The sequence below is a fragment of the Furipterus horrens genome, unplaced genomic scaffold (genome assembly GCF_987537825.1).
Source record: "Furipterus horrens unplaced genomic scaffold, mFurHor1.1.pri manual_scaffold_2, whole genome shotgun sequence".
Taxonomy (NCBI): domain Eukaryota; kingdom Metazoa; phylum Chordata; class Mammalia; order Chiroptera; family Furipteridae; genus Furipterus; species Furipterus horrens.
Window position 1 is genome coordinate 39,545,679 of NW_028327172.1, and position 25,207 is coordinate 39,570,885.

Genomic DNA, 25,207 nt, shown 5'->3' on the forward strand with positions numbered 1-25,207 from the left:
CTCAGAAGGTCTCTGCTGACAAGAGATGACTAATTAACTGCATGAGCCCTGCTTGTGTGGTCTGTTCCTGGCTTGGCAGTTACCCTTTTTAAGCATTTTGCTCCAACTATCGTGAAAATGAAATCAAGAATGATGAACAACTAACAGTGTTTTAACACACATGAGTGCATAATGTTTACCCTCCTCCCTGAAGATGTAGAGATTAAAAAGGTTCTCTGAAATATGCCCCCAGTCACACAGTTTCCCTTTACAGGATGTGCGTAATGGGCAAAATTCAACACTGAGAAAAAAAGGGGGGGGGGAGGTGGAGATTTCTATTCCAACAAGCTTATCTGAGCAGACACGATTATAGAATTATAATTCATAATGGGCAATCATTCTTTTTAAACATTAAAAATTCTTGTCTGATTTATAAAATTTCAAGCGAATGGCAGATTACCAGAAAACTCTTCCTAACAATGAACCAGAATGACCAATTTCCTACCAGGGCTATGCCCTGCCTTAAGAGCATTGTCTTAATGGACGGCCTGCCCCTTACCCCATGGAGTCATTTTCCCTTTCCTGGCAATGTCCTTCATCCTGCTTGTCACTGCTTACCTCCTGCTTGCTTTCTCTTAAATGCACAGTGGGACAAAAGTAGGTTCACAGTTGTAAGTATGTGAAACAGAATTTATTTTGTATGATTATTTATTCATTATTGTATTATTTTCCATACAAGCAACTGTAAACCTACTTTAGCCCCACCCTGTAATCTTTATTATTATATTCTGCCTCAGAAATCCCAAAGTCATGATTCACTCACGCTATTTGCCGTGGGAATGCAATCAGTCACTATCCCAGACACTTGTGCCAAATTAATCTTCAAGTGCTGCTTATATCACATTATCTCCTTGTCTGAAGTTCATCAAAGCCTACAGAAGTAAAAACCAAGTGAAGCAGTTTAGTAAGAAGCTAGGAAAATTCCATGGCAAGTGGAATGGGGAAACTGAAGTAGTTAAACAAGGCCGAGTAATTTACAGCCCGGTGATAAATCGAAAGGTCCTATCCTCCCTAACCAAGGACACTTAGGAGCAAATGGTTTACACATTTTAGACCATGCTGGGGCAGATCAGCCTGGTCCCAGTTGCGGTCCCTCTCCTGTGACATTCTTTGAAGGGGAAATGGACCACCAGATCTCCCTATATACTCATTTTGATGCATCAGTATATCAAAGGACACACCTGGAAAGCTGAAAAACATTCTGAGACCTCTCATTAAATTCCTGCCTTAGAAAACAGATAAAAACCCTTAAGATAAAGGACCCAGTGCCAGCTCTCACTTCAGCAGTCCCAAGTCTCCCCGCTCTCCTTATTTTCTCAGGAGTGTATCTTTGCGTTCTTTCTCATAAGCTCTAAAAGATTCCAGGAGACTTGCAACTGGGGGAGCAGCGAACAGCTCATCCTGGGCTAATGCCCTAAACCTGTCTCCAAGGGTCCTCCTTTTACCTCTGTAACTTGTGTCCTGAGTCCACACAGCCCAGCTGGCTCACTTCTTCTGCCTTGGTGACTTTCCTTCTAAAGGGCCAAGGCAGCCTCGCCTAGGCACAGCTCTTCCTCACGTTTCCAAAAGGCCAAGGCAGCTATATCAAGGCCCATTCCTGTTGCTACGATCTTGCCTCCTCTATCTTAAACCCTTCCTTTTTCCCACTGTCCCCAGCTTTAATAAACGTATTTTCAAAATCACCTGGGCTCATACTGTGAAACCCTTCTTTCACAAAGTCAAGAACCCACACATTCCAGACCATGCCAGGACAGACCCACCTCAACCCAGTCCCTTTCCGGTGACACAAGTAAGCACCTGTGCTCCATACTTAACACGCCAGCCGTACTTGACCTTCCTTGCCTTATGTTTTCCTACCTCCAGCACCAACTGTACAAATTCAGCCAAACCAAGTTTACTCACTGTACCCTAAGCAAACCCTGTGCCACCCTGTTTCTCCCCCAGGCCTTTGCTCCAACCACCCCTAGCTAACATAAATGCTATTCCTTTCTACAGCCACCACCACCCAAAAACTCTGGGACTTCCAGTCCAGATGGCAGTGTAGGCAAACATAGCTGCCTCCTCCCAAAACCACATCAAAATTAGAACTAAAATATAGAACTGTCAGAAATCAAGTTGAATGAAAGTCTTACAACTACAGACTAAAAGAAACCACATCCACCCAGACTGGTAGGAGGAGCACAGACGCGGAATGGGATGGTCCCTCACCCACGTGAGATATAAAAATTTGGGAGGGATATCGTGGGAGCTAGGAGTCCCAGGCCCACACTAGGCACCCCAGCCCAGGGTTCCAGTGCCAGGAAGATAAGTCCCCACAACTTCTGGCTACAAAAACCAGTGGGGATTGAGTCAATAGAAGAAACTGCTGGAGCCCCAAACAGTTCCTCTTAAAGGACCCACACACAGACTTACCTACTCAGATTCACTCCCTCTGAGCTCCAGCAACAGGGTAGCAGCTTGAAAGGCACCAGCGGTATACAGGGAGGAACTGAAGTGTCTGGCATCAAAGCAAACAGAGGCCATTGTCCCTTTTCTAAACCCTCCCCCCACAGAGCTGGCAGGCTGGTGCCATATCTGAGAATCCATCAACCTGGCTAACAATGTTCAACACACCTTGGAGATCTCCAGAGACGATGTCCCACCCAATTAATGGGCCCACCCAAGCTGCTTTTCCATATGAATGGATGGTCTTGGCTCAGGCTTCACAATTCCCAAAATCCTATCAAACAAGCAACAGCTGGCCTCAGTGAGCCCCAGGCCCAGCACTACCAGCAGCCATTCTAAACTCACAGCTTGGATTCGCCTGGGAATCCAAGTAGCAGCCATCTCAGATTGCTTTATAGCTCAGGCAGGGTGGCCCTGGGCAGAACACAGGTCGAGGCTGACCCTGGCTTGCACCACCTGGGAAACCCCATGGCCAGCACACCCACTGGAGAGCTACAGACTACACTGGAGCACCACCACCCTGCCCCTGCACAGTTGATCCTCCATGGAGAGCAGAGGTTGGTGGCCAGTGGTCACAGCCAGTCCTTGCAGCTGACTGGCCTGGGTAAATCCCTCCTCTCGACCTGCCAACAGCAACCAAGGTTCAACTACAAGAGGAGGCTGTACTCAGCTCAAATGAAGGGCACAACTCAAGTACCCAGCTTAAGTGATAGGGAAGGTTGTGCCATGGGACACTTCTGGACACCTACTACATTAGGCCATACTACCGAGACATGGAGTCAAAGCAGCTCTACCTAATACACAGAAACAAACACAGGGAGCCTGCCAAGATGAGGAGACAAAGAAACATGGCCCAAATGAAAAAACAGATCAAAACTCCAGAAAAAGAACTAAATAAAATGGAGATAAGGAATCTATCATATGCAGAGTTCAAAACACTGGTTATAAGGATGCTTAAGAAACTTAATGAGTCAAGAAACTAGTATAAATGACCCATGTACATGGACAATGGGGTGGGGACTGACTGTGGGAGAAGGGGTGGGTGGGATGGGGGAAGCAATGGGGGAGAAAGTGAGACAACTGTAATTGAAAAACAATTTTTTTTTAAAAAAGAAACTTAGTGAGGACCTCAGCAGCATAAAAAAGGTCCACTCAGAAATGAAGAATACACTAATTAAAATAAAGAACAATTTACAGGAAAACAAGAGTATAGTGGATGAAGCCGAGAATCAAATCAACGATATGGAACATAAGGAAGCAAAAACAACCAATCAGAACTAGAAGAAAAAAAAGAATCCAAAACAATGAGGATAGTATAAGCAGCCTCTGGGACAACTTCAAGAGGTCTAACATTCACATCATAGGGGTGCCAGAAGGAGAAGAGGAAGATCAAGAAACTGGAAATCTATTTTAAAAAATAATGAAAGAAAACTTCCATAATTTGGTGAAAGAAATAGACATACAACTCCAGTAAGTACAGGAAGTCCCAAACAAGATGGATGCAAAGAGTCCCACTCCAAGACACATCTTAATTAAAATGCCAAAGGTTAAAGATAAAGAATCTTAAAAGTAAGAAGAGAAAAGAAGTTAGTTACCTAGAGACAGTTTTCATAAGACTGTCAGCTGATTTCTCAAAAGAAACTTTGCAGGCTAGAAGGGACTGGCAAGAAATATTCAGTGTCATGAAAAGCAGGGAGCTACAGCCAATTTTGCTCTGTCCAGCAAAGCTATCATTTAGAATTGAAGGACAGATAAAGAGCTTCCCAGACAAGAAAAAACTAAAGGAGTTCATCATAACCAAAGCATTATTATATGAGATGTTAAAGGGACTTATAAAAGAAAAAGAAGAACATCAAAACTATGAACAATAAAATGGCAAAAAATACAAACCTATCAGCAACTGAACCTAAAAAAACAAAGCAAACAAGAACAGAAACAGAATCATGGGTATAGAAAGCATTTTGATGGTTGCCAGTTGAGAGGGAGGTGTGGGGGAATGGGTGAAGAGGTAAAGGGATTAAGAAGTACAAATAGGCAGTTACAGAATAGCCATGGGGATGTAAAGTACAGCATAGGAAATGGAGTAGCCAAAGAACTTATATGCATGACCCATGGACATGAACAAACATGTGGGGACTGTCTGCGGAAGTGTGGGGGTGCTGCATGGAGTGGGGCAAACGGAAAATATCAGGACAACTGTAATAGCATAATCAATAAACTAGAACTTTAAAAAATTTTTAAATAAAGCACTCTGTGTTTCCCAAGCACTCTGCATTTCTTATTTTATACTACCTCACATAATTTTTCTCTCCCAGAAGATTGTAAGTTTCTGAAAGAAAGGCCTATCTCTTACCCATCCTCCCATTCCCACAGCACCTAGCATGCTACCGAGAATGCAGAAGGCTTTCAATAAACACCAAACAAATTAGTTCCAAAAATTCCCAGTAAACAGTAAAACCATAATACTCAAATAATGACAATAATCTTAGGAAATAGACTACTGCTATCTCCTTATTTCATTGATAAAAAGACTGGGGTCCAAGACTTGGCCTAAGTCAAACATTGATCTGTGCCAAAGTAGGACTGAAAACCTAAGTCTCCTAACTGCCTGTCCCACAATGATGCCCTGTGCTGGAAACACTCCCTTCTACCTGGTCATATCCTTCAAGACTGAGTCATTCTTCATAAACTCTGTCCACTGTTCCTATTCAGCATTCAAATGAATTCTGTATCATATGCTAGCAGTTATTTCAAATATCTAACTGCGCTTAGTAAGGGAGAAAACCCTACCTAGTATTTTTCTTCCACACCCTTCACAGTGACTAGCATAGGGCTAAGGGAAAATTCAGTAGAACAGATTAAGGCAGGAAATCTAACTCAAACCCATCTGTTGTGATGTTGTTCACAGAATGTATGCTACTACACTATAATAGATACCACTGAATTACATTCCAAATAAATGACCTTTAGTAAGTAATTTTGAATAATTCATGAACTTAGTCCTCTTCAGAAATCAAACAAAATATTGGCAAAGTTGACCACATAAAAAATCTTTTAAATTCCCCTTTACAAAAAGACACCATAAATAAAGTCTAATGGCTTCAATATTCAAATTACCCTTAGAAATTATTAAATAAAAGGTGAACACGTAATAAAAAAATGGACAACAGACATGAACAGAAAATTCACAAAAGAAACTAATGACTAATAAATATAGGAAAAGATGCTTAACCTCACTAGTAATCAAAATAGTGCAAATTAAAAGGGCTATTACTTTTTGCCTGCTGTTTGAGAACATATAGAGGAGTAAAGATCTCCAACACCCAAACAATGGAGAAGATATAAAGTAGTTTTTCTCCAACACTACTGAGGTTTTGGACCAGATAATTCTTTGTTAGGGGAGCAGGAGGAGGTGTCCTACACATTGTGAGATGTTTAGCAGCATCAAAACATCTCAAATATCTGTGAATAAGAAAGTGGTTAAATAAAGCATGATACATCAACACAGTGAACTAGTTTATAGCCCTAATAAAGAATGGTATCTGTATCTATGTGCATTGATATGGAAAGATGACTGTAACACAATATTTAAGAAAACAGGTTACCCCAAAAAGCAACCAACAGAATGGGAGAAGATTTTTGCAAACAATATCTCTGAAAGGGGCCTAATATCCAAAATATATAAAGAACTCAAATAACTCAAAAACAACAACAAAAAACAACAACCCATTTAAAAAATGGGCAGCAGACCTGAATAAACACTTTTCCAAGAAGGGCATACAGGTGGCCAAAGATATATGAAAAGATGTTCGACTTTACTACTTGATAGGTAAATACAAATCAAAACCACAATGAGATAACACCTCACACCTCTTAGAATGGCTATTATCAATAAGATAAAAAATAGCAAGAATTGGAGAGGATGTGAAGAAAAGGGAACCCTTGTACACTGCTGGTAGAAATATAAATTGGTTCAGCCACTATGGAAAACAGTATGGAGGTTCCTCAAAACATGAAAAATAAAGGTGCAATATGACCCAGCAATCTCTCTTCTAGGTATACCCCTATGTCCACTGTCATATTATTCACATTAGCCAAGACATGGAAGCCACCTAAGTATCCTTCGACCAATAACTAGATAAGGAAGATGTGGTACATATATACAATGGAATATTATTCAGCCATTAAAAATGAAACATTGCCATTGGCAAAACATGGATGGATCCTGACAGTGTCATGCAAGATTAAATAAGTCAGATGGTAAAAGACAAGAACCATATGGTTTCACTCAAATGTGAGACATAAAACAAAAAGTAACAAATGAACAAACAAATTCACAGACACAACAGAATGGTAATTACCAGAAGGGAAGGGGTTAAGGAGAGGAGGAAGAGGGTAAAGGGAGTCAAATCTATGATATGGAAGAAAATTAGGCTTTCGGCAGTGAGCACACAAGGTAGTATACAGATGCTGTATTGTAAAGTTATACATCTGAAACATGTTATTAACCACTGTTACTCCAATAAATTTAATTTAAAAAAATTTAATGGCTAAATGGTAAAAAATGGTTACAAAAGCATGTAAAATATGATCCCATTTATATAAAAGGATATACGCGCATGTGTGTGCATGTAGGGGGAAGGGGAGACAGAGAGAAATGTTAGAAAGACTTTCACAGAGAAGTTAATTGCATCTGCCTTTGGTGATGGAACTTCAGGTGCTTTTACCTTTGCCTCTATACTTTAATGTGTGCTGTTTAAATATTCTGGGTATTACCTTTATAATCAGAAAAAAGTGAAGCTCTTTAACTTATGGAAAATTTTAAATATGTCTGGGGGTTCCAGCTAGAAAGCACCAGTAAAATTATAAACTATGAAGAGATCATTGTAGGACTATAAAGTTGTTGGAATTAACTCACTCGAGTCATCCGTGAAAAGATACACTTTGCCATGCCTCTTGAAGAAGCCACTCTATAGGCAACAAAGTCTCCCAGTCTGAGACAGCCTCCTTAAATTCCTGCATCCCACTGGACAACAGAGAGCATAGCAAATGTCTTTAAGGTGATAAATCACTTGTAAGAAGCCCCTGTGTCTATCTCTCCCACTGCTCTGTAAGTTCCTTAAAGAGAGGGGCTGTAGTTGACCCATCTGTGCAATGCTGAAGCCTGATGAGAGAGCAGCTTGATGTTCAACAAACGTTAGCTAAATGAGTACCATTTAAAAATCTTCTTGTTCTCTTTTTCTTTTCCATCATCTTTATCTAGATCTGGGTGTTTTAATTCATTTCACTATATTACCAGTATATTCTTCCAGAAGGAATTTTTGTTTAACTGGCATCTCTCATTCAGATCACTTTTAGATTAAAAAATAATGCCTCCAATTAGTTATTAACACCACCAGAACTAGCAGGAATAACTCATCTGTCCTTAAATCTAGTAAAGCAGTCCAGTTCCTCAAAATTCAAATAGTTTTTTGAAGGAAGGACCCTTTTAATGAATTAACAAGCATGTGAGAGAGAACTCCAGAGAAGAGAAATTAGGTAGTTCAATTTAGTGATAACACTTCTCTGAAGCCATAGTGTACACCCAAGGTGATGATAAAGATCACAAATCTGAGGTTTAGCTATACTACCCCATCTTCCGACCACTCTGTCCCCTTATGGTCCCTATAACGCTTCTATCCCTACCAGTTTTGTGAAATTGCTTTTTCAAAAGGATGCTGTGGCAGACACAGAGATGCATCACTCAGATCCCTCCTCATGAAAAGAACTGCAGCCCAGCTACAAGGACCGTGGTGAGCTGAGAGCTGCCAGCCTCTAGTACCCTCACGGTCCACCTAAGCCAGTGACTGAGCAGAGCGGTGGTACCATTTCTCCCCAACATGAGAGTCTTCTGACGGGTCCCCTCTGTTCCAGCGCTCCCAGTTTTGTCAAGTCCATATTGTGGTTTGGCAGCTTTTCCCAATCCTGTCTCCTCTCTCTTTTTTTTTCTCCATAGGTGTTTCTCCGCAAGTCCCCTTTGGTACTCCCAACACTGTCTCAGCATCTGCTTCCTGGAGAACCCAACCTGGGACAGATACCTTCTGAACAAGTCCCTCTCTCAAGTCTCTGGATCATCCCTCATCTTAGAATGTTTCTGGTTCAATGGCATACTGTTTTCTCCGTGCTCCTCCTTCCTCCGTCAGGCACCTTTATGGGACCACCTCCTGCACTCTGCACTCTCCCAGTCTGGACATTTCCCAAAGCCCAGAGTTCTTTCTCCTTACTCTCATGTTAGAAAGTGCTTTTATTCAGACAATGTTCAGTCACTTCTATTCTAATGACTCAAATATCTTCCTGGTTTTGACATCTCAATTGAGTTCTGGTTTATTTGACTAATACTAGAGATTTCTATGCTAAATTTGCTTCACACCCAAAAACCCCGAACAAGAACTCATCACCTTTCTCCCAAAGACATGTTTCCCACTCTGACTCTGACTTTGGTACCACCATTCCCTTAACAACAAAACCATAGACTCCTCTCTTGTACTCTTTTACTCACAATCTGTCTTATTTCCAGATCTAAGTCAGCGCCCTACTGCCACACCAACTCGTCTGTCCACAGAGTGAGATGCTCTGTCAGCTTGAGGCTAACCAGACAAGTGAGTCCGGGGAAATGAGGGCTCCTGGCCCTCACAGCAGGTCTCCTCCTCCCTTCCCAGGCCCCAACAGAGAGTTGCTGAAGAGCAGCTATTCCCCACGGTAGGGCTGTGGTAAACACACCAAGCTAATAAAGTTAAATTAGAGGGCTAAGCCTTGAAGATCTCATCCTCTAGCCACATTTTACACATGAGAAGATGGGAGCCCAGCAAGGAGAAATTACTTCCCCGGACACCCAAGTCTCCTGACTCTCCAGCCAGTGCTCTCTCGCCTGACACTTTGTTCCCCCAGAAGATTTACTTTCCAAATCTTTAATTATAACTGTTCTTACGGAGAAATTTCATCCATCTGCTGAGGTCAGTGACAAATGTCTCTTCCTCTAAAGCGATTCTCTGACGTAAGTCCTCTAGTCCTCACCACAGCCCAGGCAGGTTTTCTTTCTGTTTATTTCACTACACTCCAACTGCCGGTCTGCTGGTCTGTATCACTCACAAGAATTTAAGCTCTATAAGGGTAGGGAAAAGCCCTGACCCGTGTGGCTCAATAGGCTGGACATCGTCTTGCAAAGCGAAAGGTTGCTGGTTAGATTTCCGGTCAGGGCACATGCCTGGTTTGCAGGCTGGTCCTTGGTGTGGGGCGCATAGGAGAGGCTACTGGTAGATGTTTCTTTCACACATCAATGTTTCTCTCCCTCTTCTTCTCCATCCCTTCCCTTCTAAGAATAAATAAAATCTTAAAAAATAAAATAAATTTTAAATTAAAAAAAGGGGTAGAGAGCATATGTGTTTTGATTCCTACTGCCACCATTCCAGCCCCGCACTCATCAACTTACTCTTCAGCTTTCATAGCAGCCCCCCAACTGGTCTCCCATCTCTGTCCAGCCCCTCTTCTCCAATGATCACACCCACCTCATCAAAATGATCTCAAAACTCTACCTTTGTTGTCCTGCCCGGTGTGGCTCAGTTAGTAGGGCGTCATCCAGCAAAGGGAAAGGTCACACTGGGGTACATGCCTCGATTGTGGGATGAGTAGGGCCACACCTGCTTGATGTTTCACTTCCTCTCTTTCTCCCTCCCTTCTCCTCTCTCTTAAAAACAACAGCCATGGCTGGTGTGGCTCTGTGGATTGAGCACTGGCCTGTGAACCAAAGGGTCATTGGTTCAATTCCCGTCAGGGCACATGCCTGGGTTGCAGGCCAGGTTCCCAGTTGGGGGATGCATGAGAGGCAACCACATTGATGTTTCTCTCCCTCTCTTTCTCCCCCACTACCCCTCTCTTTAAAAATAAATAAATAAAATCTTTAAAAAAACAACAATTCTACCACTGTCAGGCATCTACCCAAAAAGTTTTGTTGACTTCCCATCTTTATAGGATCAGTTCTAAACTATTCATATAACGCAGTCGGTCAACCAATATATTATTAACCACCTATTCTGTGCAAGAACAAAAACATCTAAAATGTAACCCTGTCGCCCTTTAAATCCTAATTTTCTACTATACCTCAAAACAAACATTCTATACCCAGGGTATTTCCTTACTGCTCACAAATACTCCAGGTTTGGGCCCTTGTTCTTATCTATAAAGCCACCACCATATCTGCCATCTTTCTTTAACAACACTAGACAAGGGATCTGTCCCGTTCCCTCCAGAAACAGCTGATGTTCTGTCTCCTCCATGAAACTTGCCTTGTCTACAACTGCCTACATTTCTTTCTCTATCTCCTTTGAACTCCTACAGCAGCTCTATATACAGCACTATATAGAACTATGATGCAAACCACGTATGGAATTAAAATTTTTTTAAAGCCACATTTTTAAGTAGTAAAAGGAAATAGGTAAAATTAATATTAATAATATATATCCAAAATATTATAACTTCAACATATAATCAATATTTTAAAATTACTGAATAGATATCTTACATTCCTTTCTTGTACTAAAAGTCTCTAAAACCTAGTGTATGTTTTATATTTATAGCATGTCTCAATTCAGACTAGCCACTTTTCAATGCTTAACAGCCAGATGCGGCTAACGGCTAACGGACCAGACGGCAGGTCCAGAGCACTCGGTTCCCGTGCTCTCTAGGGCTTCCTTCTATGTTGTCTCATTGGACTCATTTCATGTATTATCTTCTTTCCTAAACCATACACGCCTCAAGGTAAGGAACAATGCTGTATATTTATTTCTCCCCCAGAGTCCCTAATAAAAGGTACTGAGCAGATTAAAGCCTTCAAATTCATATAATGTTTTGTAGATCAATTTTCTTTAGCATTATTGTCTGATAGAAAATTGGCGGCTAGTAAATGTTCTGTTGCTACACACAAAGGTCGTGAGACCCATCTCTGCAAGCATGCATGTGGTTAAATGTCTTACTATTCTCATTTAACAGATAATCCTAAAATACAAGACGCAAAGCAAATTCCTCAGTCATCCAAGTAAAGAACCTCAGAATTTCAATCTAGTTCTATCTACCAACAGTCTGGTATCCCAGTACCTAAAGCTTTTTCTCAAATCATCACTGAAGAAAGTCGCTGAGAGTTAAGTCAGCTGGCCACCAGCTCCTGCTCTCAGCTCCAAATTAACTGCCATCTGGCTGATGTTCATCATCCTGTGAACTGAAAGAAATGATGGAGATGTGCTGCCTAGTAAGACAAAGAGCGTTCCATCCTCCCAGAGCTGTGCTGCAGTGAAATGTAATACCTTGGACCATCTGGCCAGTTGCCCATCTGAGCAGAACAACTTTTGTGCTAACTAGTGGTACTTCTGGCCAGTACCCCATGCTCACATACACCACTCTCCTGGTCCCAATCACACAGTCATAAAGCTAACTACTCCTAAGGAAGCAAAAAGTACAGAAGACATAGGGGAGTCCTAAGATGAAAAAACTAGTACTCGTATTGCAGAAATCTCTCCCTAATCACAAGATCCCCTTTATGAAATTTGACTATATGCAGATTTACTCCTAAATACCTTCCTACAATTAATTAATTGCTGAGAATTGCAGTATCGAGTAGACACAGATTTGGAGTGTGGGGAGAAGCAACCTGAAGGTAGAAAAAACTAAAGCAGAAAGCAGAGCAGAAAAATAGCTTTATGAAATGAAGCCTTGGGGAAGATGAAGAAAGCAGAGGCAAAGGGCTGCCTTAGACTTAGGTGGTAGGAAGGAAGAGGGACTGAGGAGGCAAGCCTGAGTACACTGAGTTCCCCTGCACCACCCAGGGAGCTACAGTAACCCTCCTGCTGAGAGGGAATGAGAAGTACCTACTCAGTGATGGCAAACAGTAGGTGGGAAAAGGCCACACAAAGCCTCTTTCTCTCTAGCTTCCAGCCACTATGGACCTCTGGGACCATGGTGAGACCCCAAAGGAAACACAAAACAGGGATCAGGAAGTTAAGAGCTCTAAGTCATGAGATTAGAAATGAACTGGTTGTTAAGATAGAGGGCTAAACACACACACACACACACACACACACACACAGTAATTCCCAAGCACACACACACACACACAGTAATTCCCAAGCTATCCCACATAAAGTTGCTAGCAAGTAAGGAATGGGGAAAGGAAATAACCCAGAATCCACTATTACCATTAAAAAAATTTTTAAATATCTTCTATAACCTCTTCATTTGGAGAGCTGTCTTTTCTGTTTTATTTTGGGGAAACATAAAATATATATATATATATATATATATACTTTTTTTTTTTTTTTTTTTTTACAAAGACCTTTTAGGCTCACTCATGACTCTAATCCCCTAACCTCATTTTTAAAATTAGATTTTTAGTTCCTCAACAGAAACAACTTTTACCACAGGGGTTAACAGAAACAAAATCAGTAAAGATTAGGGAGCAAATACTATACATGCCAAGTTCACAAGAATTAACCATATCTTTTACATTGTGTTTCACACAATAAAAGCCCTTTACTGCCACTTGCTTCCTTAATATTTTCAAATGACCACTGGCCTGGCTCATTTACTTTTGTAACTAGCAAGGTTAAAATTTTTTGAGGCTAAATGCCTACATGAGAACAGAACACAGGACATTATTCACAAGATGCGTGAAAACATTTTGTTGAAAATCTATCATTAATAAATGGATAAAAATTCAAAGTACCCATGTTGTTCCTAAAAATCTTTTCCCACTTAGATCCTCACTAGTTGTATGCCCTTTTACCACAAAAGGGCAAAACAAAACAAAACCCTGTGTTTCTAAAAACAACAGGATAAAAGTGCAGAGCCAATAAGCTTATTTCAAGATATTTCCAGCACTAACATGTAATTCACACTGCAACCACAATTGCAAAGTAAAGCTATAATAGAAGTTGCAAAAATATCCCTAGACTTTGCTATATTTAAGAAGACAACACTTAACTGTACAAGAGTATTAATTTTAAGGTACATTTTAACCTCTAGAAGGAATATAAGAAACTAGTAATAATGGTTACCTATAGGGCAGGGTAGGGCCAGGTGTTGGAGGAAACTTACTTTTCATTTTTGTGAGTACCCTTTTGAACTTTACTAATTTTATACCATGTAGATACGCGAACTATTTTAAAGTTTCTGCCCTGGTTGGTATGGCTCAGTGGATTGAGCACTGGCCGGTTCAATTCCCAGTCAGGGCACGTGCCTGAGTTACAGGCCAGGCCCCCAGTTGGGGGCATGCAAGAGGCAACCAATGCTGTTTCTCTCCCTCTTTTTCTCCCTCCCTTCTTCTCTCTAAAAATAAACAAATAAATATATTTTTTAAAGTTGCTTTTTGATGTATATGTTTTAATAATAAATAGCCTTCATCTTTTTATTTTCTGAGAATTGCATATATTTCTAATAACACTGGAGATTTAGTATGCTTCAGCAAGACCACCAAAATAATTTGAAGGTATTTTTAAACTTTGGTGGAGAAAATAATTATTGCCTCTACTTCAAATATGTCCTATACCTATTTCCATTATGACTTCTGCAAATTTATAACATAACCTAAAAGTAATGTTGTCTTTTGAATGGCTTATTAATAAGGTTTCCTAAACTATGGAATCCACACATAAATGTCCTTCATTTTACAAACACACACACACACACCAAAAACAAACCAAGGAAAACACTGATTAAGAAAAATTTCTAACATTAAGTTCAATAATTACTCAGCTATCTACAGATACCTAGCACCTTCCTATGGATTTTTTTTTTTTTAATAATTTATTTATTTGTTTTATTTATTTATTTTTTTAGAGAGAGGGGAAAGGAGAAAGAGAGGGAGAGAAACATCAATGTGTGGTTGCCTCTCACTCGCACCCCTAACTGGGGACCTGATGTGCAACCTAGTCATGTGCCCTGACTGGGATTCGAACCAGTGACACTTGGTCGCAGGCCGATGCTCAACCCACTGAGCCACAGCAGCCAGGCCTATGGATATTTTTTAAAGTTTCCATCAATCCCTCTCAGGTTTGTTTGTTTGTTTGTTTCTTAGAGAAAGAGCAAGGGGTGGGGGTAGAGAGAGAGAGAGATTTGTTGTTCCACTTATTGATGCATCATTGTTCATTGTTGTATGTACTCTGACTGGGGACAGAGATCAAATCCACAACCTTGGTGTACCAGAACCATACTCTAACCAGCTGAGCTACCCAGCTGGGTTCTCTCAGTAGTTTTTAATACTCCCATAAAGAGTGCCAAAATTGCATGCAAAACAAACAATGCAGTTTGTTCTAAGGAAAGACTATTCATGAAGACAAGTTTAAAAGCAAGTAAGAGTGTGTGTTTCTGAAGATTTCTTTCCCCACCATTAGCCTATGGCTATTTACTTCAACAGCTATGAATACTAGATCCTCACACAATTAGAAAAAGCTTAACTTAAAACAATATCTTAGTGTGTCTCTCTCTTTATTCCAGCCTAAAAAAATAAACTAATACCAAATCAAAATGACAATAAATAATAAGTTGCCTTCCAACAGTTCCAGTTGCAAACTAAGCTAATAAAGCTGATAACTTCTATGGGGTGCTTAGGCTGAGTGTCAGGGTTAAGACTCGTACAGCTGCAACTCAGGTGGGGAACCAGAAATGCCAGAACTGGAGCCAGAGAGACAGAGATCCCCCTACAGAGGAGGCACATATTGCCAGGAAAAAGTCCAAGGAAATTACAGAAAACGCAGGAGGAAGAGGAAGGAAGAATCAAGGTAAGGAAAGAGAGGCAGCAGTGCTTCCCTTTTTTCCGTGGAATGGTGCTTTAATAAACATCAAGCAGATACTGGAGTTCTGGTCAAGAAGGAGGCATAGGTAAACACACACTTCGCCTCCTCACACAACCACAGAAAGAATTACAACTAGATCTCAAAACAAATAACATCCAGAACCATCAAAAAAATCGTGCTGTATGGAAGTCCAACAACCAAGGATTTACAGAAGCCACATTCATCCAGATGGGTAGGAGGGACAGAGAAGCAGAAACGGGTGGAGAAACACAGGGACGCAGTGTGGCAAAAGAGGTGGCAGCAGTGGACCGGACAGTCCTACATTCATGTGTGGTGGGCTTGTGGATAAAAATTGGAAGGGATACCTTGGGAGTGAGAGATCTGAGCCCCAGGCAAGGCCGCACAGCCCAAGGTTCCAGCATCAGGAAGATACATCTATATAACATCTGGATATAAAAACCAGTGGAGGTTGGGGTTAGGTAAAAAACTGTCGGATTTTCAGGAAATTTTGCTTAAAGGGCCCGCATGGACTTAAAACGTACACAGTGCCATCCTCTCTGGGATTCAGCACCAGGGCAATAGATGGAGGGGCGCCAGTCACACAGGGCAAGTGCTGGGCAAACTTCCAGAAGCCAGGCAGCAGCATTGTCCCCTCACCAAGCCCTCCCACCACCTAGAGCCAAAAAGCAGTGAAACAGGATGCCCTGCCCTGGCAATTACCTAAAGCTCCGCCCCACACAATTTACAGGCACTTTTTCTACAATAGGCCCCACTACTAAGACAGGAGTCAAAGCAGCTCTACCTAATACACTGAAGCAAACACAAGGAGGCTAACAAATTGAGGAAACAAAGAAATATGGCCCAAATTATAGAACATAACAAAACCCGAGTAAAAGAACTAAATGAAACAATGATAACCAACCTATCAGATGCAGAGTTCAAAGCACTGGTGATTAGGATGCTCAAAGAACTCACTGAGTATGTCAACAAAATAAAAAAGACCCAGGAAGAAATGATGGCTGCACTAAGTGAAATAAAGAATAATCTACAGGAAACCAATAGTGGAGGGGATTTGAAGCCAGATTCAAATCAATGATTTCAAACATAAGGAAGAAGTAAGTATTCAACCAGAACAGCAAGAAAAAAGAATTTATAAAAACAAGGATAGTATAAGGTGCCTCTAGGACATCTCCAAACATACCAACATCTGAGTCACAGGTATGCCAGAAGGAGAAGAGGAAGAGCAAGAAACTGAAAACTTATTTGAAAAAATAATGAAAAAAAACTTCTCTAATTTGGTGAAGAAAATAGACCTACAAGTCCAGGGAGCATAGAGAGTCCCAAACAAGTTGGATCCAAAGAGAACCACACCAAGACACATCAGAATTAAAGTGCCAAAGATTATAAAACTAAAGAGAGAATCTTAAAAGCAGCAAGAGAAAAGCAGAGGGTTACCTACAACAGAGTTCCCATAAGACTATCAGCTGATTTCTCAAAAGAAACTTTGCAGGCAAGAAGGGCTGGCAAGAAGTATTCAAACTGATGAAAAGCAAGGACTTATAACCAAGATTACACTATCCAGCAAAGCTATCATTTAGATTGGAAGGGCAGATAAATTGCTTCCCAGACAAGGTAAAGCTAAAGGAGTTCATCATGACCAAACCATTATTACATGAAATGTTAAAGGGATTTATGTAAGAAAAAGAAAGTCAAACTATGAACATTAAAATGGCAACAAATTCACAACTATCAACTGAATCTAAAAAAACAAACTAAGCAATCAACTAGAATAGGAACAGAATCATAGATATAGAGATCATTTGGAGGGTTATCAACTGGGAGGGGGAAAGGGGAGAATGAGGAAAAAGGTGCAGGTATTAAGAAGCATAATTCATAGGTACCAGATAGACAGGGGAATGTTAAGATTAGTATAGAAAATGAAGAAGCCAAAGAACTTACATGCATGACCCATGGGGGTAATTGCTGGAGGGAATGGGGGTACTGGGTAGAGTGGACCAAAGGGGAAAAAATTGGGACAACTTTAATAGCATAATCAATAAAATATATTTTAAAAATAAAATAACCATAAGCAGGATAAAAAAGAAAATATTGACCTGCAATGATCTGATGCTTGGTTGTTTTAACAAGAAAACATCACTGTGATTAGATGACAACCCAACATCTGCTTCAATAGTAGTTTATGTAAGTCACAAGTGGTTTTTAAACCCTGTGTTCTGTATTTTTATCTTATTAAGTTTAATGAAAGTTATGAGTACAAAAAAATAATATTTTCCATATATTATTTCTTTGGATTTTAAGTTTCAAAATTTATTTACAGTATTCCCTCACTTATTGCGGGTATTACTTTCCAGACGCCCCCCCCGCAAAGTAGGAAACTTACATTTACTCTACACTCTTAAACCCACGTAACTTTAACAACATACGTATACAGTACCGCAAAATCCCGCGATATAGCAAAAAATCCGCGATAAATAATTAAATACAATATTTTAAAACATCCCGCGATACAGTGAGGCCACAATAAGTGAACCGCGATATAGTGAGACACTGTATATAGCAATTTTTATTTTACTCAAAAACATGCTATTAGTTAATAAAATAAAATATTAAAAAATAAGCTTTTTATGGCCCTCAAGGAAAATATTTAATTATAGCACTGACCCAAACACATTTATCTAAATGAATACTGTATTGCAAATAAAGCTCCTTAAAAGTAAAAAATAAGAGGATGTGCAGCCCTAGCTGGTGTGGCTCAGTGGATTGAGCAACAGCCTGTAAACCAAAGGATCACTTCACCAGTTCAATTTCCAGTCAGGGTGCATGCCTGGGTTGTGGGCCAGGTCCCCCATTGGGGGGTGGGTGGCATGGGAGAGGCAACCACACATTGATGTTTCTCTCGCTCTTTCTCCCTCCCTTCCCCCCACTCTAAAAATAAATAAGTAAAATCTCTTTTAAATAAAAAATAAGGTTATGTCCAAAATGATGCCAATACTCCAAACCTTTCATAGCTACTTTTTAGAGAAAAAACATGTAGTTTATGAGCTACAGCAAGGAAGAATCTATCTCATCTCTTTACAATCTCGAAAATATGTATATAACAATAATAATAATAAATTAACTCTCACATATATGAGACCATGTCTTTCTTCAAATCTCTTTTCCCTCAGCTCCAATATTGCTCCAAAATGTTATTATCTCCAATTTCTGGTCTCCTAGCTTCTACTCTTCCTCTCACCACCTACTGTAGCCATTTTCAAGGGCATTGATGAATCTCTTCTCTCTTTTTTCCAAGCTTCAACTGCCAGATCCTATACCATTAATTCCTACACTTCCCAACAAGATTATCTCCAGCTAAACATCCATCATCAAAGACCTAAAAAAAAAACAACGCAACCCTCTACTTAATCCTCCCTATTACTACATAATCTCATCCTAGCTTTCTTCAGAGTTCATTTCAAAGAAGTTTTTTTCATGAAGTAATCCCATCAGTAAAAAGTAATTGTCTTGCCCTGGCTGGTGCGGCTCACTGAATTGAGCATCAGCCTATGAACCAAAAGCTTGCTGGTTCAATTCCCAGTCAGGGCACATTACTAGGTTGCACGTCAGGTCCCCAGTTGCAGGTGCACAAAAGGCAACCACACATTGATGTTTCTCTCCCTCCCTTCCCCTCTCTCTAAAAATAAATAAATAAAGTCTTTTTTTTTTAAAGTAATTGTCTCTTTCTCTGAAATTTCAGTCCCTTCTGTCACACTCAACATCTTCTATCCAACAATATTTCTGTATTTCTTATCTCTACAACCAGACTTTATATTTTTTAAAGATAGGATAATTGTCTGATATCTATCTATCTCTATATAGATATTATCTCTAATGGTTGATCATACTCTTTATGTGCTTACCAAAATTTAAACACTTTGAAGGTAAAGATTCACATTTATTTCTTTTTCCTCCACCTCTACTATTAGCACAGGGCACAGACCCTAACACATTAAATGTCCCTTACATCATTATTAAATGCATCCATTCATCAAAAATTGTGAAGGTAATTCAAAATGACAAATGTCAATGGAAGGATGCCATGACTATAGAAGAACGGTCAGAGAGAGGCTATGGTGCTGTGTTTGAATTCAGAGGAAGAGACCACAATCTAAGGAATATAGGTGACCTCTCAAAGTCGGAAAAGGCAAGGAAATTGATTCTCCCCTAGAGCAACCAAAAGAAAATGCAGGTCTACTGACATCTTCATATTAGCTGATAAATTCTGTACTGGACTTCTGACCTATAGAACTGTGAGAGAATAAATAAATGTGTTGTTTTCAAGTCACCAAGACTGTAGTGTTGTGTTATAGCAATATGGAAAACTAATAGGTACACCAAGCTCACTCCCACTTACTGGACCTTGCTCATTATGCTTCATGAGTAGGTAATGGTCCCCACAGCCTCTTCTCCTTATCTCTCATAGAGTTTTCCAGATTTAAAAAAAAAAAAGTGTCAAAATATTTTATAATGCCCATAGTTTCCAAAGTGATAAATTTTAACCCTTATTTTGGATATGTAATTTTTAGACTGCTATTTAATAAAATAATTACAGTAGTCCTTATAATTGGAGGATATGTTCAAAGACCCCCAGTGGATGCCAAAACCCACAGAGAGTACCAAACCTGTCTACACTATGTTTTTTTCTATATATACATAACCATAATAAAGTTAAATTTAAAAATTAGGCAGAGTAGAAGGTTAACAATAATAACTAATAAAACAGAACAACTTTAACAATACTATAATAAAAGTTATATGAGTGTGGTCTCTCTCTCAATAACTGATTACCAAAACGGCTAATGACTAACAGGTGGATAGTGTATACAGCATGCATATGCTGGACAAATGGAAGATTCATGTCCAGGTGGACTGCACTGGATGGGGGGTGGGGACAACACAGCACCAGATTTCATCACACTACTCAAAACGGCAGGCAACTTAAAACTTATGAATTGTTTATTTCTGGAATTCATTTACTATCTTTGGACAATGGTTTACTGAAACCATGAAAAGAGAAACCATGGATAAGTGAGGTGTGGGTCCTGTATAAGATATTACCTCCCAGGAGATATTAACTCTTAAGAGCCTACAGATACTAATCTTTTTATGTCATTATCATGCTACATTACATAGAGTAAACACATAACATGTTGTTGTATGAACAAATGAGTGAATGAACAAATTAAGGCAAAAACCCTATGCCTAGCCAACAGATCAACGAACAGCAAACTTCAGAGTCAAAACAAAAGATAAAGACATAAATAGAAGGGTTTTTAAAAATATTTTCAATTCCAGAAACACTGGCAAGATGAACAGAACTGAATCAATCCCAAAGTCTCTCAGTTAAGTAGACAGGGAAAGACAAAAATACAATGGCACAGTGGCATTATCAGCTAGGAACTGGGATTTAGTACTTCCTGCCAAGCCTGCAGTCAAGAATCATCTGAACACTTTTTCTACTAGCAGCCACAAGGACAACTCTGAAATGGAGTATAACCAAAGTAATAGAAATCATTTCATTTATGCAATCAATTAGAAGAGAAAAAATGAAGAAACACTGGCTCAAAGGTTAGAAAACCTTGGTTCTAGATTTAGCTACTACTTGCAACCGTGACTTTGGGCAAGTCACCAAACATCACAGAAGCTTCATCTATCTTATCTATAAGATTAAGAAGTAATCTGGGAGTACCTAGGAGAAAAAAAAATACTATTCTTCTGGAGAGATCTTTAAAATAAAAATGATGGTTGAAAAATTTTAACATTGTTTGATGGGGTTTCAAAGCACGAAAATTAATCAATATGACAACTACAAAATAAAACAGGGAGGTAAAAGGAACCTATATGGTGATAAGATTTCTACCTTCTCCTTAAAGTGGTAAAATATTAATTCTAAGTAGACTGTGAAAAGTTAGGTATATATAATCCCTAGAGTGATCATTTTTAAAACTATACCAATAGCCCTGGCTGCTGTGGCTCAGTGGATTGAGCATCGGCCTGAGAGCCAAGTGTCGCTGGTTCAATTCCCAGTCAGGGCGCATTACTAGGTTGCACGTCAGGTCCCCAGTTGGGGGCGTGAGTGAGAGGCAACCACACAGTAATGTTTCTCTCCCTCTCTTTCTTCTTTCCCCTCTCTCTAAAAATAAAATAAATAAACAAACAAATAAATAAATAAATAAATTTAAAAACAAACAAACAAAAAACTACACCAATAAATATAGTTAAAACTCAGTATTTAAATGAAATACTAAGCTCTGGCTGGGTAGCTCAATCAGTCTGAGCATCATCCCAATATGCCAAGGTTGCAGGTTTGATCTTGGATCAGGGCACAAACAAGAATCAACCAATGAATGCATAAATAAATGCAACAACAGCCCTGGCCAGCATGGCTCCATTGGTTGGCCATCATCCTGCAAAGCAAAAGGTCACCAGTTCAGTTGGTTGGATTCCCCATCAGAGCCCATGCTGGAGTAGCAGCTCTGTGGGAAAGTCAACTTTATCAAAGTTTCTCTCTCTCTCTCCCCACTCTTTCTCTCTCTTTCTTTCTCTCTCTCCCCACTCCCTTCCTCTTTCTCTCTAAAACCATAAATAAAAAATAAAATGGAATACTAAAATATATTCAAATACTCTAAAAGAAAAGGAAAAACAGAGGAACAAAAAAAAGATAAAAGAGAACCATTTATTATTTTTTAATAAAAAATTAGTAGCCCTAAGTCTAGCCATATCAATAATTACATTAAATGTAAATGGGCTGAACACACCAATAAAAGACAGAAATTTTCCAAATAGATTTTTAAAACAAGACCCAACTATATACTATCTACAAGAAACCCACTTAAAATATAGTGGTGTGGCAGGATAGTAAGAAACTAGGGAAATTCCTTGACAAGTGGAATAAGGGAAACTGAGACAAAATAACAAAGCCAAACAATTTGAGCAATTTACAGCCAGGTGATGAATCACCAGGTTTTATCTTTCCTAACATGGACACTTAGGAGCAAATGGTTAACACATTCCAGACCATCCCAGGGCAGATCAGCCTCAGTCCTGGTCCAGAGGGGCCTCGGTCCCGGTTTCTCTTTGATGACGTTTCTTTGAAAATAAAACTAACCAGAAAATAACCCTGACCCCTCTATACACACATTTTGATGAATCAACATTGAAGAACACACCTGGAAAACTAATGAATATCTGTTAAGACCCTCTCCTGAAACCTCCCCTAGGATAAAAAGCCTCAAGACGAAGGACCCACAGTACACTCTCACTAGAGCACATCTATATGCCTTGTATCTCTGTGTTTTCTTTCTCCTAAACTCTAAGGGTCCCCACAGAACTTGCAACCAGGGGAGCAGTGGGTAGTGGCAGCTCATCCTGGCCTTACCCCTGGAACCTGTCTCCAAGGCCCCCTTTTTCTTTGACTTTCCAGTGAGCTAAAAGCAGTCCCACCTAGGCTCTCTCCTGTTGCTTCTTCTGTCCTAAGTCTTTCCTTCATTTCACTGTCCCCAGCTTTAAGAAACACACTCTCAAAATCACCTGGACTCGTTGTGAAATCAGGAAGTCAAGCACCCAGACACTACCGGACAGCCCAAGGCAGAATCGCTCTGGGCCCAGTCCCAGTCCAGGAACAGTGATATAGGTAAATTAAAAGTAAAAAACAGTAAAAAGCTAAATGCAGCTCTATTCATGATCACCAGAAACTGGAAATGATACAAATGTTCTTCAAGGGTGACTGGATTAACAATGGTACATCCGTACATGGAATATTATTACATAGCAAGAAAAAAATCGGTACACACAACACAGATGACTTTCTAAGGCATTATGCTGAGTACAAGAAGCCGGTTTCAAAACGTTACATACTGTACGAATCCACTTAAATGACACTGTGGAAAAGACAAAACTACAACGATTAAGAACAGATCATTGCTCAGAGTTGAGGGTGAGGATGAGGGGCAGCATGAGGGAGATTTCTGGGACAACAGAACTGATGCAAACCTGATTTTGGTAATAGTTATACAAATCCGTATACGTGTTAAAACTCATAGAGCTGTACACTAAAAAAGGCAATTTTACTGTATGCTAACTTAAAAAATAAATAAAGATTAAATGGATGACCTCCATGCACCCTTCCAGACTTCCATGGACCCTTTCAGAGTACAATTTCATACATGAAAAGAGAGCAAAAGAAACGCAAGGCGAATGTTAAATCCCACTGGCATAAAAGCCATTACTCATAAGAACCTCCTGACAACTGCACAAAGTACACAAAGCAAACCCAATCTTCAGAAATTAATTCCCAGAGGAGGCTAAGAAAACCATTCACATCCAAAAATGTGAATATTTGAAAATGCCCGTGAATGGTTCTTCTTGTCTGTTTCCATATTTTACACTTGCAAGAAGCTGCCAATTTCTCCTGGCTAAGGGCCACTTCTCCGGCTGGTGGCTGCTCAGTTTACAAGCATTCCTTTACCTATACCTTAGACCCTCACTTAATGATGGGATCTTTGGCAATCACAGTCAAGACTCTGCAGAAGCCAGTCTTCTTTCAGTGCCAGAAAGATCCGTGCTCCTCGTCCGGAACTAAGGACCCGGTGGGAGAGAGCACACCCTCGAGCAGTTCCAGACCTGAGGACACTAGGTGGGGAGTTCTTCCTCACAAGTCACAAAGCGTCCTCCTTCCCTCGCCAAAGCCCCCCAAAGCAGGAGGCCGAAGGAGGCGGGGTTCTGGGGCACTTCTCCCTCCTCTGAACTGCCGGGTTCAGTCCCGTTGTAGAAGGGACCTTGGGCAAGTCCCTTCCTCTCCTAGAATAAGGAGTAAACTCTGGGTGGATTCACTAAGGGAGCTTCCCACCGCTCTCTTCGGGTCGGAAACTTTTGGGGGCCCCGGCGCCAACAGAAAGCCGGGCTCGCCGCTCAAGACCCCACCCCCGCCTTCCCCTGAGGGGACTAAAGCACCTCACTGACCCGAGGGCAAGAGAGAAGTAAAAAATGCCAAACCCCGGTCTCTGCCCGCTCCGCCCGGAGCAGGCCGCCGGGCAGCATTCCCGCGCGTCCCTCATGGTGCTCATCCTCCCCTGGGTCCTGCTTCCACCCCTTAGTGGAGCGCGCTCCTGGGGGGCCCGGGTAGGGGATCGGGGCGCGGGTACCCACCTTGAGCTGGGACTTGGAGACCTTGCCGCTGTGGTCCAGATCCAGGGCGGTGAAGGCGTGCCAAATAGCCTTGAGCAGCTCGTCTTTCAAACCCCCCATGGCCGCGGCCGTAGAACCCGGACTGCCCAGCCTGCGCAGCCAGCCCAGCCAGCCTCTCCGCGCGTCTGACACCCTTGGGCCTCCGCGGCCCGCGGAGCAGTCACCTGACCTCGGCAGGCCCCGCCCACCGTGCTCCGCGCCCCCCGGCGCCCTCCCAGAGTCCGAGGGTTGGTGGGCCCTCGGTCCCGGCTAGGATGGTAAACACCACCCCACAGCCCCATAGTGTTCCCCAGGCCAGCTCGGGCCATTTAGGTGCTCGTGTGCCCCTGAAACAAGAGCCTCCATCCCAAGGAAAAATACGAGTCGAAGTGAGCACCCTGTGCGGTTCCAGCGGGCGCCCCGCAGTGAAAAAATATGCCCTGGTCCTGATCCGGGTGGGAACGAGGTCACTGTCTAAGGAGACTAGACAAGACCCCGAAAAGTCCCCAGGCGGGAGCTCAAAACCCAGAGCCGTCCCTAGAGGGAGAGGACGTGGTGGGGGATGGGAGGCAGCAAAGGGCTTCTGAGGGAAGTTGATGTATTCATTTCATTCGCAAACGTTTCTTAATGCCTACTGTGTAGTGGACTTTTGGGGCACACAGACGAGGTTTAATGTGGGT

General features: G+C 41.0%; 1 protein-coding gene across 2 annotated transcripts in view; it reads right to left on the reverse strand.

The window, feature by feature from the left end:
* SWAP70 (switching B cell complex subunit SWAP70) overlaps positions 1-24,692 on the reverse strand; it is a 77,886-nt gene extending 53,194 nt beyond the window's left edge. For both annotated transcript variants that reach the window (XM_090264107.1, XM_090264104.1), the window contains exon 1: positions 24,510-24,692. In XM_090264107.1, the coding sequence (XP_090120233.1) occupies positions 24,510-24,608 (99 nt within the window). In that variant the 5' untranslated portion in view covers positions 24,609-24,692. The remainder of the gene's footprint in view (positions 1-24,509) is intronic.
* Positions 24,693-25,207: the final 515 nt, after the last annotated feature.